This window comes from Chenopodium album, chromosome 21, assembly GCF_948465745.1.
Source record: "Chenopodium album chromosome 21, dcCheAlbu1.1, whole genome shotgun sequence".
Classification (NCBI taxonomy): domain Eukaryota; kingdom Viridiplantae; phylum Streptophyta; class Magnoliopsida; order Caryophyllales; family Amaranthaceae; genus Chenopodium; species Chenopodium album.
Window position 1 is genome coordinate 32,664,672 of NC_137854.1, and position 18,470 is coordinate 32,683,141.

At 33.6% G+C, this 18,470-nt stretch overlaps 1 protein-coding gene and 1 pseudogene across 2 annotated transcripts; one reads left to right on the top strand and one right to left on the bottom strand.

The window, feature by feature from the left end:
- Positions 1-2,068: 2,068 nt before the first annotated feature.
- On the bottom strand, positions 2,069-4,125 carry LOC145600666 (desmethyl-deoxy-podophyllotoxin synthase pseudogene; annotated as a pseudogene). Its single transcript, XR_014104306.1, has 3 exons — positions 3,581-4,125; positions 2,996-3,329; positions 2,069-2,704 (listed from the first exon to the last, which is right to left on the bottom strand). The product of XR_014104306.1 is annotated as a desmethyl-deoxy-podophyllotoxin synthase pseudogene (transcript).
- Positions 4,126-9,715: 5,590 nt separating this feature from the next.
- Positions 9,716-16,960, top strand: LOC145603081 (valerianol synthase TPS8-like). The gene is made up of 7 exons (XM_081659201.1): positions 9,716-9,820; positions 10,223-10,496; positions 14,262-14,622; positions 14,842-15,060; positions 15,419-15,560; positions 16,200-16,448; positions 16,652-16,960. The coding sequence occupies exons 1-7, from the start codon at positions 9,716-9,718 to the stop codon at positions 16,958-16,960; spliced, it is 1,659 nt and encodes a 552-aa protein (XP_081515327.1).
- Positions 16,961-18,470: the final 1,510 nt, after the last annotated feature.

Genomic DNA, 18,470 nt, shown 5'->3' on the forward strand with positions numbered 1-18,470 from the left:
AATATGATATTAGAAAGAATAAAAGGCACCCTAAACATGATACTAGAAAGCATTAATAACATCCTAACATGATACTAGGAATTAAATAAATCTAAGCATGCTTTTTACAAGAATAGAGCAATAACACTACATACTTTGATGCCTCGTACCTCTTTCTAATAACAAAATACACGCGTTAGTAAACTTCAATGAAATAATAAAATTAAACAATTAAATTAAATAATTGAATGAAAGAGTTATAAAGTTTAGACTAGATTAGGGACCAAACCCTCAGAAATTATCAACCTTGCACGTCTAGGGCGAAGACAACTTCGAACTTGGATAGGTGTTTCTAGATCTTGTGTATTCGCGGAATTGTGTTTGCAAAAGGGTTGGTTTAGAAAGAGAGAGAGAATCAAGCCTTGATGAGAATTGATGATTGAAAAACAGAGGACGAGGACCCTATTTATAGGAAAAAATAGTCCGAAAAATCATAGAATTTGATAAGGAATAAAACTACACGTTCTCGCCAGAAATTGACTCTGTCGCGCGGCGACAGGTCTGTCGTTTGGCAACAGCCTGTTTTCACGCGCTTTCCACGCGGAATCCAATCTTTTACCAAATTTGATCTATGGAATCCGTACAGAAGCTAAAATCGTATAATTAAAATAATAATATCTTATTCCAAATAAAACTTATCAAAATATAATTACTAATCTTAACTCAATTAGGATTTAAAAGAACCTTCTAGAGAATTCTAGAAGACTATGATTAATCCTAGTAATTTTAGGAATAATAATTAATAATAGGCCCTCCTCTAGATCATTGGGCCGCATGTAAAGAACAACCGGACCCAATTTAGTATTTTGGCCATAACTTCCTCAATATTCATCTGAATTGGGCTTATAATATATCGTTGGAAAGCTCATTGCGAGCCCCATCCAACTACATTATTATTGGACCCTTATTACGGACCAAACTAAACTGGATTGGCTATTTTTAATAAAATAAGGTTGTTTTCAAAAACAGAGAGAAGAGAATTTTAATAAAAATTATCCGCAACACTTGACTTTTCACACTTTCACCTCATTTGATTATGGTTCGACGTGAAAGGTATTCATCATTGGGTTTGGTTTTGGGGAGACACAAATGAGTGTCTACACATTAAAATTAAGAAAATCATATACTACCTCCGTTAACAGTTAGTTGCAACTTTGGAATATATTATGTCTCTCAAATAATACCCCAAAGTTGCAACTAAATGTTAGTGGAGGTAGTATAACCTAATCAATCGAAGTTAATCACAAAGTCACCACATAAAAAATCGAAAATCACACATTTTTATGCCTATGTTCACTTTCTAAAAAGCTAATGTTCATATTTTGTTATACCTATGTTCACTTTCTGAAAAGCTAATGTTCATATCGTGCTGTAGTTACACCTATTTCTAGGTACAAGAGTGTACACCTAAGAATATGCGCTATAAAAACCCTATCCATTAATAAAAGGGTTTAAATTCTTTAATTATAAGCCCGACTCTTTTGCCATTGGATAGCCCTGTCCAATAACCAAGCCTAGTCACAACTATAGCTTGAAATAATCTCGTATTATAATGCATGAGCTAATGCATAACAAAGAAACGGGGGTCCAAACTAAACGGAGTATGTCCCAGTGAACAGTATAAAGCAAAATGACAAGGCCACAATAATCACAGGTTTAGTCGTCATGGCTGGTCTGGTTATAACCCTTAATCAAATGACCAAATCTCCAATAATATGTTCTTCCCATGCATTTCTGACACATCATTTAAACAAGTTGGAAAAATTGGTACACCTTTGTTCTCGTCATAAACCCTAGATATAGGCTAGATTTGGAAAAATTACACAAAATCACATTTATTATTTACTGTAGTACGTATTTTAAACAATTAGAAATTACTTTAACACAATAATAACCCTCACAAAATACACACATACAAATAAAAAAACTAAAAAAGCACACAAACCATTGATCATAATATGCAAGCTTAATAACTTAAGCTAGCTAGTGGCTCCAAGTTATGCGGCTTAAGAGGTCAATCATTTACTCATCAGCTCCCCATTTTTAAATTAGAATAAGGATGAAGGGTTGGAATTACGTGCAGGTTATTTTTCCTCTTCATTGTCAAACCAAACGATTCATCCATGTCTAGATCTTGGGGTCGCATTCCGTTGGGTAACTTCCAATCGAAATGATAGAGCAACATAGCTAATGGTAGCTCAACCATTGCTACACCTAATGCCATGCCTGGGCACCCTCTCCTTCCAGCACCAAATGGAAGCAACTCGAAATTGCTTCCTTTGTAATCGATCAATGAATCTTCAAACCTTTCAGGATTAAACTTTTCAGGCTCAGGCCAATACTCAGGATCCCTTCCAATAGCCCATACATTGATAATGGCACGAGTTTTGGCTGGAATGTCATATGAATAAATTTGGCATCTCTCCATCGATTCTCTTGGAGCTAACAGAGGGACAGGAGGATGTAGTCGTAAGGATTCTTTAATCACATGTTTCAAGTACGTAAGTTCTTTTAACCTCGACTCATCAACTGCCCCTTGTATGTCTTTGTATACTCGTCTTACCTCAGCTTGTGCTTTATCCAATGTTGTTGGGTTTTTTAGGAGTTCTGCCATCGTCCACTCAATCATCGACGATGAATTTTCAGTTCCTCCACCAAGTAGCTCCTATAAACATGTGAACAAACGTTATGAATCTCAACGTGAAGGAACCCAATTAAGGTAAACACCAAATTTATGAACTTATTGGCTTGTATATACACCTCTAACATTTTTACAAATTTGAACGTTATTATCTCCACTTAATTATTTGAAAAGAATCATGTCTATTAAGTTGATATTCTATCAAAAACTACGTACTTGTATTTAATTAATTAGATGAATCAAATAATTAAAAAAAAAATACTTGTATAAATTACAAATGATGATGAAAAAAAATTAACGATGAGTTGTACTTACCATTATAACTCCTTTTATATTATCAGTAGTCATAGAAAAACTATCAGGATTATTGATATTATCAACATGATGATGTCTTAAAAGAACATCAACCAAATCTTCATCCTTTCTATCTTCTGTCTTATTAGATTTATGCTCCTCAATAATAGGATCAAATATCCTATTTGTTTCCTCGGTAATTATTTGAAAATTTCTTTTCATTCCACTGATTCTGTGAAGAAATGGTATAGACGGATAAAGGTCTGCAATACAGAATCCCGTACAATGCTGCGTGACGCTAGATAATAATTTTCTGAATGGCTCTTGCTCGTTGCCTTTCGTACTGAAAGCTGACCTGATATACAAATTGAAAGAACCGATTAATATATATTCGGATGCAGCATGATTGCATGAACCTCCCCAGGCCATAACCATCTCTAATAATAATAATAATAACGGTCTTTTCACTATATATCCCTGAGTTTTTTTTGTTTATTCACCGTATACATCCTTGGCCTTTTTTAAAATACACCATATACCCTCATATTTTCACAAAATTAATAATTATTAGTAATAAAAGTACGAGAAAAATATATACATACAAACCTTGTCAATATATCACAAGAAAGAATAAATGATTTCCTGGTGAGATTAACAACACGGCCATTTTCGGAAGCTAAGGAGTTGATGAGATTAGTAACCTCTTCGACTCGAATGGGCTGAAACGACTGAACTCGCTTGGTGGTAAAGAGCTCGAGCACGGAGATCTTACGTACGTTCCGCCAATACTCACCGTAGGGAGCCAATCCGATATCGGTGCAATCGTAAAACACTTCTTTTGCAATCATAATAATAGGACGATTACAGAAGACAGAGTCATGAGTTTTCATAACTTCCTTAGCCATATCTGCGGAAGACACAATGATGGTCGGCACTTGGCCTAGTTGCAGCTGCATCACCCTCCCGTATCGCTTCGCTAGCTCGGCAAAGCGGCGATGCGGGAGTGTGTCTCTAGAGGCAACTTGGTGGAGGTTTCCTATCAAGGGGAGCTTAGGAGGGGATGGAGGTGATTTTGGTGATGTTTTTTTCATGGATTTTATGACATAATACATGAATATTGCTATTAGCAAAATAAACATTGGAATCTCCATATTTGTAAGAGGCGATTTTTCAACTTTTGTTTTGATTGCTGAAAATAGCTATGTTGTGTGATCTATTAATGACACTTCTTGTCGCTTTTTATAGTTGAATTGGAGAAAATTTGTCACATTAAAATATACTCATTCCCGGAGTAATACTAAACCACCTGTGTTAGATGATAAAAACACATAGAAAGTACCAATTAATCAATTTGATAAACAAAATTTGTTCATCAAATGGCAAAATTTTAAATAAATTGTGATTAAATATGAGTCCTACTATTGTTGATATATTTACGAAATGTCATAATGACTGGACATATATGTTGTTTTATTTATTATTATGCCATTTGATAAACGAGATTTGTTTATCAAATTGATTAACTTTGACTACCTCTATAACACATGTTGAAATAAATGTTTATATTATAATAATTGGTACAGTTTGATTTTTTACATTATTCATACTCCCTCCGTGTTTTTTTTTAAGTGTTACAGTTTGACCGGCACATAATTTTAGACAATTTAATTGACTTAAATAAAATAAGAGGTAAGTGGGGTAGTTGGAGTATTAAAAAATTGTAAAAGAAAGATAGTGAGGTTCATAAGTTATTGAAAAGTATTGAATGTGAGAGGAAAAATATAATAATAAAAAAAAAAAGTAATATTGGGTTTGGGTGGGGACCATGAGAGGAGATAAATATAATATTTTAATGTAACTTTTTGCGAAAAAGAAAGTGTAACACTTATTAAAACACGGCCGGAATCAGTAAGTGTAACACTTATTAAAACACGGAGAGAGTACATCTAAATTTCTTTAACTTTTTATATTAACATACTTTCTTATGAAATCCTAGAAGAATTATATATTCATACTCACGATATACGTGTAAATTTTTGTTGGAAAATTTAATATTATGATATGAGATTAGAAAAATATAAAACTAATAAAGTATTTAAATAACTGATGACAAGACTATATTTTTTCTTATATATAATTATAAAACATTAGTTAAAGTGAATTAGGTGTATAGTACGCTACAAAAACTTAAGAAGTTTCAGTTTAAAAAACAGAGAAAGTATAAACATGCTTCACCCGTGTTTTAATAAATGTTACATATACCAAATAATGCCACTATGTTTTAATAAGTGTTACACTTCATTTTATTTGCAAAAAACTACTCCCTCCATTCCATAATATTTGAGACGTTGAGGTGGACACGTAATTTAAAAAAACTATAAGTGGGTCCATTTAAAAGATTTGTTTATTATATACAAGATTCTCTTTTGTATTTTTATATTGAAAGAAAACAATAAGTGGCGGTTAGGTAGGATAGTAAGGAGAGAGAAAATGTGGGAAAATATAACTTTATTAGTAGTCCCATTCAATATTTAGTAATGTGTCAAGTATTGTGGGACGGACGAAAAATGAGAACTCTGTCAAGTATTATGCACAAGTATAATTTTTTTTCCTCTTACATTCATTATTTTTTAATAAACTATTAACTCACTATCTTTTTTTTACAATTTTTTAATACTCCAACTACCCAGTCACCTCTTAATTTATTTAAGTCAATTAAATTGTCTAAAATTATGTATCGATCAAATTGTAACACTTATTAAACACAGAGCCACGGAGGTAGTATAAAAGTATGTTTCTAGCCATATTTTTTTGTACTATTTTATTCCTTATAACTTTATTTTCAGCCATATTTTTAATCTTCTAATCTGTCACGTATTCACATGCATAGGCGCATTTCCTGTTTTTCAATTTCTTTTAACAAATAAAGATATTGTATTTGTTTTATTAATTTCACCTGATTTTTTTTCTTGTGATATATTGACAATGGTTGCACATGCACATAGTTTTTGTAAATAAATTACTTTATTTGAAATAATGAGATTATGAGAAGGATCCGTCAAAAAAAAAAAAAAAAAAAAAAGAGAAAGATACACTCATACACCTAAGTGACTCAATAATGTGTAGATACTCTGATCTGTCAAATACATAAATAATTAAATAATTGAAGATATAAATAATTCCGTAGAATCAAGCCGAGTTCATGACGATGGTTATGTGGATTTGACGAGATCATATGTCGGGTATACTTACACTAAATATTTGATTAAAAATTATACTTCGTATTTCTTAGCTTAGATTGGACAAAATATCAACTATACTAACTAATTATGGACTCATACGGTGCCCTGAGTCATGGCATGTTATTTCAATTTTTTTGTAATATAGAAAAATATGAATTAATTATATTTAATTTGATAATAATAGATTAATTAACAATTAGCTAATTGAGTATTCGTTTTATGTGTGGCTGGCCGGCCACACCGTATGGCCAGTTGATCGACACATGAGTAATAACCCTTAACCGATCGAGTAAATCCTGACCAACCGAGTAAACCTAATCAAATAACTAACTCCGATCCAATCACACGGTATGGTCAACCACATATGAAACCATAATTGCTTTTCTTATCAACTATACTCAAAAGGTCTCAATTTGGTATCATGTTGTATGATGATAATTTAAAATATACAAAAATGAATAACGTGCATAATTCATTATTATAAAATACAACAATTATATCAAGCTTAAATGAGTGAGTAGCTCAGAATTATACTAGCTTTATCCCTTTGATAATTTCCATTGTTTAATAATCAATATTTGTTTCTAGTGAATCCATTCTCAATTTTGGAAACCATTCATAAGTTGTAGTATAATTGAATCTTGATAGTTTTTAATTAATAATTATACAATGTGACGACCAAAAAGATACGTGAAATCTTCCGCATATACAATGTTTTCTTGGCAGCAATGTTAAATTTTGTATCTTAGTAATCTTACTTTCATTTTTAAATTACAAAGTACTCGTGGGATAATGAACTTAGCTGTGTTTTTTGATCAATAATACTAAAAATTATGTATTTGAAGTGAAACATGTGCACTGTTTATGATTCATCATTGCAATTAAAAATTATAGCAGATCGAATATATTGGATTGGACAGATTTCCACTCACTGTATTCTTTTGATTATGCTAATAATGTTACGATTCCTTGGTCAAGATCTACAATACAATGAGATACGCAATGTTATTTTGAAATTAATTATTAATTATACGAGAAAGTATTTGTAAAGCCAGGATTAAAATAACCGTTATTTTTTAAATCAAGATTCATATTTTGCAAAATCATGTGAACCAATTTTGTTTGAACTTTATAGTGATATTTAAATTTGTAGGAATTTTTTCTAAACATATATTTATCAGTCAAACATGGACTTGATTTAGCTAATTTTTTTTAAAAAAAAAAAACTTATTTTGTGTTTCGGTTGAAAACAATGGGACCTTCGGACATGTCCTTTCAAGTGGGTTGAATACTGATCTCGGTCCAAATGATGACTGTGCCGAGGATTTCCTACACAGCAAACCCGCGTAAACTGGCCTCGGGGTTGAACCGAGGAAGGCCCCTCCGATGCCGAAGTTAGTACAGTGTTTATAGAGAGAAAGCTATGCAAGAGTATTAAGGCTTGATATGAACGAATGTAGAGTGAGAAGATTGATGGCTTTTATACCTTTGCATAATGGAAGAAATGAGCCTTGAGTCAAATGGGTTTGTCATGTTGACTGGACCTTTAACTTACTTGGCATGACTTGGAAGAGTTGAACCTTTGACCTTGAGCTTTGCAATTGAATCATTTGTGGACCGGCCCAATTAGAGTAAATTGGACCCAAACATTTTGTTTCAACTAAATCAAATTACGTTAAAAAAAAATGGTGTTAGATTATCCTATTAAAATTATGGCTCTCAAATTTTTTTTTTTATTTTTTTATTTTTTTTATTTTTTTAATTTGGTTAAAAGGCGTGATTAAACATTGCTACAAGTAGCAGAAACAAGAGGAGTTATGAATGAAGGCTCTCAATTATGGTTCTCAATGGTTGTTTAGTTTGACATAAAAACTTTGACCGAATATTTGAGTGCTGTTTGATGAGCATTTATGAGGATATAGAGTTTTCGTATATTTAATGATCCATTTTACAATGATTCATATGGCAAACAAGCAGTGGCGGAGCTAGTATCATCTCGGACATTTACGTGGCCCACAGCGAAAATTGGAAAAGGGGTCCCTTAAATATAGAGACATTTTAATTTTTATAAACATCGACAATATTTTTGATAAATTTTATACTACGGAATATCTTTGTTTTGTAATAATTGTAACATTTGCAAAAAAAAAAATAAAAATGGATGCATATTGTATTATATTTGCAACAAATTTTTTCCTTCTTTTTTACGTTGCCATCTCACTAAATTATCTTTTGCATCCTTGAGTCATTGCTCAAGCTGCTCATGCTAAGAGCTGGCCCTGGGTGCAGCCACATTGGTCCGCATCACCAAACCCAAAAACATATTTAAATTTCAACTAAAAAAATCAAAAAATAATCGGTGTAAGGGATTGTTAGGCATCATTTTTTGTTTACAATATTCTGTATCATTTTTTTGTTTTCAATATTCTGTTTTTATGAAATAAAAAAACCAAAAACCTAAAACATGAAAAAAGGGTTTCCGCTTTCTTATTGTCAGTTTTAAAATTATCATGATATTAATAGTCTATTTGACTAAGTTTTAATTCATTATATAATATATATTATATGATTTTGAAAAACAAAAAACCAAAAAACAACGATGCCAAACAAACCCAATGCTAGATTGCTAGTAGTATTCACTCTCGCTTTTTTCTGTTTTTTTTTTTTGCTGCTTTCTTTTTTAAAGTCTTTTCACCTTTTAATTTTTAATTTTTATTTTTTTTTATTTATTTATTTTGCTTCTATTAATGGTGGGTACTAGTTTTTTGTTACATGTTATTTGTAATACTTTGGGTTGTAAGATGGATTTTTTTTGTTGTAATATAATTTTTTGTGTCCTATTTTTGAATTGAAATCAATGTAGTTGTAAAATAATTTTTTTTATATAATTTTTGGATTGAAATCAATTATGAATTAGATCTGAATAAAAATTTGTACTTTCACATGTGGACGATGTGGTCCATAATTAATGGTGAGCCACCATCTCGAAAATTCTGAATTCGCCACTGCAAACAAGTGGGAGATCTTTTTGGCCAAGAGAAGCAAGGAAAGTAGGTTGGACAACCGCGTCGAGTGAAATACTTATTTTGGATTAGAAGTGTTAGACTTGAACTTAGGGTCGGCCTATTATGTGAAAATTTAATATATGTGAAAATAAAGTAAAATTTAACTAGTAGTATACTAGTATATACTTGTCACAAAACTTAACCCTATAACCTCAGGTCCTCAATACATGTTAAAAATTTGTCATACTAGTATATGATTGACTCAACTACTACTGCTGCCTACTTTATGCCAAGTCATTGTTCCACTAATAACCTAATTCATGCATGCATAATAAATTTAAAAAATTCAGTTTAATTACAATCACAGGCATTATAAATAGCTTCCCAATACGGAGTAGTAATCACAAATCACAACTTCAAATCTATTCATTTTCCTTTTAACTCTTACAAAATACTACAAGTAGCTAATACATACCAACTTATTTCCTAGAATAATGGAAGCCATTCAAGCTAAAGTTGCTACGGTTAGACCTCTTGCTTATTTTCCCCCTGATATATGGGGTGACCGCTTTGTTACCTTTTCCTCCGAAGACGTTTTGGTAAATATTTTACTCCATCTTTTTTTAATTAAGTCGTATTATTATACTTAGTAACACATGTATAGTTTTGAAAAGGTTAATTTTATAGATTTATAAATGTAGTTCTGTCCAAATGAGTTAGTAATAAATAAATTATTTATTATAAGAAATTTCAACTCAGAAAAATTCTTTACTAAGTTTGATCTATAAAATTATGAAATCTCACAACTCGATTAACTATATTATTTATTTATATAATATGTAATTTACCTATATGACTATATGAGGCTATGACACTTGAGTAATGACTTTTATCATATTAGCTTATGTTGTACCTCCTTTTTATGAAATTTATACAATTATATTGGCTTAATTTATTAGATTTTCAAATTGTTTGAGTTGACTATTATTCCATGCATGCAGAAAATGGAAAACTACAAAACACAAATTGAGCCATTGAAGCGAGAAGTCCAAATGATGATAGTAGATAAATCTATTGATTTGGAAAAGAAGATGGTTTTGATTGATGCTGTGGAACGTCTAGGGATATCTTATTATTATGAGAATGAGATCGAAGAACAATTGAATTGCCTTTTTTCACAACTTTCTCAAAAATGTTTCAATATGGAATATGATTTGAGCAACACTGCATTACAGTTTCGTGTTTTTAGGCAACATGGACACAAGATGCCTTGTGGTAAGGAGTTTAATTTTTTAATTTTATTTATTACACTTTGAACACATTGAAATATAGTGCATCCATTCAATCAATCAATCAATCAATCAATCAAAGCCTTAATCCCAAAAGTGGGGTCGGCTAACATGAACCAAATTTGATTATTCCGTGTAGTCATCAACATAAATCTTTCTCCTCCATCCCTTACGATCCAAAACTTCATCCTCACGTAAATCCATGCACTTCATATCCTTCCTCACTCCTTCCAACCAAGTCATCTTTGGTCTCCCTCTTCCTCGTTTAATCCCTCCATGGTCCCACTCTTCCACTCTTCGCACCGGTGCACCCTCGGGTCTCCGTCTTACATGTCCAAACCAACGCAGACGATTTTCCCTTAATTTATCTACAATGCCCGCCACACCTACTTTCTTGCGAATAACCTCATTTCTGATTCTATCTCTTAAAGTGTTTCCACACATCCACCTTAACATGCGCATTTCCGTAACCTCCATCTTTTTAATATGCTCTTTCTTAGAAGCCCAACATTCTGTACCATAGAGCAACACTGGTCTTATGGCAGTCCTGTAGAATTTTCCCTTCAACTTTAAGGGAATGCTGCGGTCGCATAGCACTCCCGTGGCCGCTCTCCATTTAAGCCACCCTGACTTAATCCTGTGGGTCACGTCTTGATCAATGTCACCATTCTTCTGGATGATCGACCCTAGGTACTTAAAACATTCACTCATGGTCAAATCCTTTCCATCCAAACTCACCACTTCATTGCTTGTCCCCCTCTGAGTGCCAAAACGACATACCAAATATTCAGTCTTACTCCGACTTAGCTTAAACCCTCTAGATTCCAACCTTTGCCTCCATTGCTCCAACTTGACATTAACCCCATCCTTAGTCTCATCCACCAAAACGATATCATCTGCGAACAGCATACACCATGGAACCTCATCTTGAATTGGTCTAGTTAATTCGTCTAGAACCGTTGCAAAAAGAAAAGGGCTTAATGCAGACCCTTGATGCAATCCGATTGTAATAGGGAAATCTTTTGTCAACCCTCCGCATGTCCTCACATTTGTTGACACATCCCGATACATATCCTTAACTAGGTCTACATACCTTCGTGGGATACCTTTCTTCAACATTGCCCACCAAAGTATCTCTCTTGGCACCTTGTCATATGCCTTCTCTAAATCAATAAAGACCATATGAAGATCTTTCTTCTTTACCCTATAAAACTCCATCATTTGTCTTATCAAATGGATTGCCTCCATAGTAGATCTCCCAGGCATAAAACCAAATTGGTTATCTGAAATGCTTGTGCATGCCCTCAACCTTTGTTCAATCACCCTTTCCCACAACTTCATAGTATGGCTCATAAGCTTAATTCCTCGATAGTTAGAACAATCTTGAGCGTCTCCTTTGTTTTTATAAACCGGGACCAAGGTGCTCTTCCTCCAATCTTGTGGGATCCTTGTAGCCGTCCATATCTTGTTGAAAAGGTTTGTTAACCAATCAATACCAATCTTACCCAAACACCTCCACACCTCTATCGGTACCCCATCAGGGCCAACCGCCTTCTTAGGTTTCATCTTCCTCAGTGCAATCTCCACCTCTACTCTCCTAATCCTTCGCACATACTCCATGTTGATTTCTTCATCACTCATAGAGGTATCTCCTATCACAACTCCATTACTTCCATTAAATAATTCATCGAAGTACCCCTTCCACCTGTCCTTGATGCCCTCCTCTTGCACTAGGACCATTTGGTTCTTATCTTTGACACACTTCACCATGCCAATATCCTTCCTTGCCTCTTGTCTTCTCTTTGCCATCTTATAAATGATCCTTTCTCCCTCCTTGGAATCAAGCTTTTCATAAACCTCCTGATATGCCTTTTCTTTTGCTTGGCGAACAGCTGCCTTTGCCTTACTCTTAGCCTCCTTATACGCTGCAAAGGTTTCATCACTCCTACATTTTCCTAAGGCTTGATAGCATTCCCTTTTTTGCTTAATTACTGCTTTCACCTCTTCATTCCACCACGAAGTATCTCTCTGTACCGAAGTTCTTCCCCTTACTTCCCCTAAGACCTCTTTGGCCACTCTTAGGAAACAGTTCTTCATTCGTAACCAGGTCATGTCCGGATCCACCTCTCCATCCCAATCCGCTTCTTCAATTACCTTTTCTGTAAAAACCTTAGCTTTTGCATCCCTTAGGGTCCACCATCTTATCCTTGGTTCTTCTTGTCTAACTTTTTTCTTCGCCTTCTCTTTCAGACGAATAGTCATTACCAATAGCCGGTGTTGGGTGACCACACTCTCCCCTGGGATAACCTTACAGTTTATGCAACTTTGTCTATCTATGCTCCTTGTGAGCAGGAAGTCTATTTGAGTTGCATTTGCTCCATTCCGAAAAGTTATCAAGTGTGAATCCCTCTTCTTAAACCAAGTATTAGCCAAAATTAAATCATATGATTGGGCAAAATCCATAATAGCTTCACCACCGGCGTCCCTCTGCCCATACCCAAAGCCTCCATGGACACTCTCATAGCCATCTCGGCTCGCCCCAACGTGCCCATTTAGATCCCCTCCAATATATAACTTCTCTGAGTGGTGGACACCCTGCACCACCTCGTCTAGGTCCTCCCAAAATTGTCGTTTCTCTTCTGCATCTAAACCCACTTGGGGAGCATAAGCACTGATAACATTCACAATCTCCTTGCCACATAGCAACTTCAGCCTTATCAACCTATCGTTCTTCCGATAGACCTCGATCACCTCTTTTGCCAACCTCTCATCGAGAACCACACCAACTCCGTTCCTAGCTCCACCATTCCTTGTTCTGTGGCTCGTTTCTTGCCCAACATACCATACCTTATACCCCAAAACCAAGCCTCGAGCTCCTTCTCCTGTCCATCTTGTCTCTTGGAGGCACATGATGTTCACGCGTCGTCTTTTCATTACTTCTACCAATTCTGCTGATTTTCCCGTAAGAGACCCCACATTCCAAGAACCAATCCGCAAACTAAATTCTTTTCTCCCACGCTCCCTCCTGATCCCAACTCCAAGTCCTTGATTATTTGACACCACAATTGGGCAATATGGCGCGTCGCTTCTGGGCGACGACCTAGCAACCCTTACATACTTATCACTGCACCCGGGTCTGGGAAGTGCAGCGCGTCGCTCAGTAGGGAACGCCCCAATGGCACGCCCTTGCTCATTTGACACCACACTCGGGCAATGTGGCGCGTCGCTTCTGGGCGACGACCTAGCAGTTTAAATGACCCCACATTCCAAGTGCATCCATTGCATGTTTAAATGAAAAGTACTAAAAATAAGGGAATTTTTGGTAATTGAAGTATGAGTATAACAAAATGTTTGTTTTCCTAGAGTGAATATAGTGCAATGTTTATGTAATGTTCTAGAAAGATATACTCCCTCTGTCCCAAATTACTCGCAACGTTTTGACTTTTATCACTATTCACACATCTCACTTTGACCATCTTTTTAAGCTATTATATGAAGTCAATGTAGTCATGTAAGATGTTGTTGGGTCTATTTTAATGTATAGTTTCTTAATATAAACTTTTCATAACTTTTATAAGTATATAATAAAAGATATCGATGGTCAAACATGTATATCAGCAAGCATGTCCAGTCAAAATGTTGCAAGTAAAGTAAGACAGATGGAGTATCTTCGTTGCAATATTAAAGAAACGTCCATAAGATAAGAAGCTAAGTATCAATTTAAAGCGCTTACAAACCATTTTATTTGAAGATGTATTCAATAAATTCACTGAAACTGAAAGCAACAAGTTCAAAGAAACAAAAAGGAATGATTTAAAGGGTATGGTGAGCTTGTATGAAGCTGCACACTTAAGGGTACATGGTGAATCTATCCTAGAAGAAGCATTAGCTTTTACTACCGATAACCTAAAAATAAAGGGGGCTGAATCTGAGCTAGCTCGCCATGCATTGAAACAAGCTGTTCACTTTGGCATTCAGAGGGTAGAGAGTCGCCATTTCATTTCCTTATATGAGAAGGACGAGTCTCGAAACGAGACGCTTCTAAGCCTTGCTAAGATTGATTGCAATAGGATGCAACTGCTGTACCGGCAAGAATTGAGTCAAATCCTAAAGTCAGTTTGCTCATCTTTATAGTAAATATTTTTCTTAAATCTTGAAGTTGTTTTACATACTTATTAGCTTGGTTGATTTTGTTGTGGCTTAGGTTATATGAAAGGGTGAATTTAACAATTGTTATTTGACTAAATTATTTGAAATAAAATTATATGAAAGGGTGCCAGTAAATGTATGAAGAGCTCTAATATATTTTTCTTTTCTCTAATGTTACATAGGTGGTGGCACGACTTAGATTTTAAAAACAAGCTTCCTTATGCAAGACAAAGATGCGTGGAATGCCATTTTTGGTCGATATCTATGTACTATGAACCTCAATACTCTCTTGCTAGAATCCTACTAGTGAAAGTTCTCCTAGTGATTTCGATATTAGATGACACATATGATGCATATGGCACATTTGAGGAACTTATGCTCCTCACTGATGCGTTTGAGAGGTAATTAGTATTTCATACTTCTTCCGTTTTTTTAATACTTGCAGCACTTTTATAAATTGAAAATGTCATAATATTTGCAACACACCATAAATGGAAAGTTATTTTGAGAAAAAAATTGTATTATTTCCCTTATTTAAAGCACATGACCCACTAAATTACACTCCTAACAACCACTCATCAACCCATTTTAAAGTGTATTATATCATGTGAATCCCACATTCTTAAATACCGTGAAAAAGTGTGTGTTACAACTATTAAAAAACGGAGGAAGTAGAAGCTAAGTCGAAAGAAATGTTCGTTCATCAATTTATATACATACATACAATAATACGTAATGCTTTCACATATTGTTATACAGGTGGGACTTGAACGCGATGGAGGAGTTTCCTGAAGATTATATGAAACTCGTTTTCCAATTCGTCTATAATATTTATGAAGACTTTGCAAAAGAGATGACGCGTCTAGGAAAGCCTTACGCTGCTGAGTTCGCCAAAGATCGAGTAAGGCCATTTTTTTTTTTTAATTTTATTTTAACTTATGCCTTGTTTGGTAATTAGCTGGTAACTGATTGATATGACTGATTGTATTAGTTGATTTGACTAGCTGGTTATAGTAGCTAGTTTGACTAGCTGGTTATGATTAGCTGATTGTGAAATGTTTGGTAAATAGTTGTTGATTGTTAGTTGTTTTAGTGTATTAAAGAGACAAAAAAACTTATTTTACAATAAGCTAATTTTAAAAAGTTGTTATAATGAGCTTTTTCCAAGAGAGTTTTTTGAGTCCAAAAAGCTCTTTTAATAAGTTATTTACCAAACACCCGTATTAGCTTTTTTAATTGGTCAAACATCTAATTGGATAAAATAAGCTAAAAACTCTTTATCAAACACACCCTTAGACCTCATTCCATAATGTTGCTCCCATGCGTTATTCATGATATCAGATTTTTAAAATAATGGATTTCATATCTTTGTTCAAGCATCTAGTATTCATAGTTTTATACGTGATTAAAAATATATATAAATGTTCAAGCGTCTAGTATTCATAATAATTTTTTGGTATAACGCCTCTTGGTTGAACCTACTATTTTTATATTTTATGATTCCATGGTTGAAACCTATATAATATATGACATGATTCAGGTGAAAGATTTGATAAGAAGCTACTTCACAGAGGCAAAGTGGTACAAGGCAAAATTTGTGCCAACATTTGAAGAATATATGGAGAACGCAAGAATCACAGGGGTTGGTCAAATCATTGTTACCTCTTGCTTACTAGGCATGCAAGAAATTGTGCAAAAGAAACCATTTGAACAAATTATGGAAGCTCCAAAGGCTATTAGAGCATGTGAGATCATCGGTCGTATCATGGATGATATAGTTAGTCATGAGGTATGTTGTGTTTCAATTATTTTTTTCGCTATAGATAGTTAGTCATTAGATATATTGTACGCACGTGTTAAATGTCATAATTTTTAATAATTGACCATCTTTATTAAGTTTTATCACTATACTCTCTTTATCATGATGATACGTACGTACTGTACTATATGTGTTTGACTTTTGTGCATCGATCGTATTGACCATGATAACAGGAGGAACAAACTAGAGGGCATGTTGCTTCAGGGGTGGAATGTTATATGAAGGACCACGACATGACTAGAAAAGAAGTGGTGCATGTATTTAATAAAATGGTTGAAGATGCATGGAAGGATTTGAATGAAGAGTTCCTGAATGAATCTAAATTCGGCGATGAACACCTACAGAAGCCAGTTCTTAAACGTGCCCTCAACCTTGCTCGAGTGTTGGATGCCCTTTATAAGGTCATTGATGGCTACACTTACTCTGCAAAGCTCATCAAGAATGAAATAATTGCAACTTATGTTAAACCTATTCCCCTTTAATTTGATTACGATCCCCGATTTTCATTTTCATTGAATATCAGTATGCTTGTGTAAAACACAAAGATATGCATACCCTTTTCTTTTTAAGATAAGTAAATCCTAGCTATATGCAATGTGTAATAAGGTTGATATGATGTTGTTGGTAGTCTTGGTACATTTCACATTCGATCTCCACATTTCATTAGTACAGAAACCTTGAATGTTATTGCTTTTGTTATGCTAGTAAAACATTAAAAGTTGTCTGTAAAGCATCAAAGCATATGTTAATTCTTAACATACAATCCCATAGTTTTCCTAAAGAAACACTATTTAATATACTTCCTCCGTTAACTATTATTTGCAACAAGGGGGTGTTTGCGGACTCCTAGGCAAAATTTGTTTGTGAGAGTAAAATGGAGAGAGAAAAAGTTGGGTGCATGTGATGAGGAGAGAGATAGAGAGAAATGATTACCTAAAAAGGAAAAAACTCATTTGTTGCACATAATAATTAGCATACATTTATAGTATATGTTGCAAATAACCGTTCACGGAGGTAGTATAAAAATTCTAGAATAGTTAGTGGCGTATCCAGGATTCTAAAAGAGGCTATGCACAATTATACAACGAAATAAGTACTAGTCACACAATGTGACCAGCCACACATAAAATATAGTTTCCGGTCTGTCACACATAAAATATATAGTATCTTTTAAAAAAAAAAATAAAATAAAATAAAAAAAAACCACTCATACTACATAATATTCTAAAGCTTAAAACTATAATAATTAAAATTTTATTGATTCTTTTTTCTTATTTGTACGTGATTGAAGATGGTTTCTTAGTATATGTAGAAAATTTGACAATTAGTAAACACTCATACTCGATCCGATAAGTCTAATTAAAGATAACATATTATAACATACGGAGTACTAGTCACCAAATAAATATTAAATAAAATCTATGGGTGATTGTTAAATTGAACATTGCAGTTTGAATAGAGCAGTTAAATCTTTGATTAGAATATAAGTAGAGACTAAAAAAAAAAAAGTAGAGACTAGAGAGTTAGAGGAGATAAATATAATACTTCTGTTTTATTGTTTCAATAAACACTTTTTATTATTTATATAACTGCTAGTCTGCTACCCACTATCCTTCAATTACCTTTTCAATATATATACTACCTCCGTTATATATTATTTGCAATGATTTGACATAAAATAGAGAGCGATATATATATATATATATATATATATATATATATATATATATATATATATATATATATATATATATATATATATATATATATATATATATATATATATATATATATATATATATATATTTGAGGGAATTACCTTTTCAATATATGTCATACGTAATTTGCCTATATCTAATAAATCAAACTAAAAAGGAAAATTACTAGTTAAGAAAAAAAATACATAATTGAGGGGTATGCAAGTGCATATTCTCAATGAAAGCTATATCCGCCCCCTGAGCATAGTTGTCGACTACGGATGACTATATTCGA

Coding starts and splice junctions, on each gene's coding strand:
- LOC145603081 (XM_081659201.1), top strand. CDS start 9,716: ATGGAAGCCATTCAAGCTAAAGTTGCTACGGTTAGACCTCTTGCTTAT. Junction 9,821..10,222: donor TTTCCTCCGAAGACGTTTTG/GTAAATATTTTA, acceptor CCATGCATGCAG/AAAATGGAAAACTACAAAAC. Junction 14,623..14,841: donor GAATTGAGTCAAATCCTAAA/GTCAGTTTGCTC, acceptor AATGTTACATAG/GTGGTGGCACGACTTAGATT.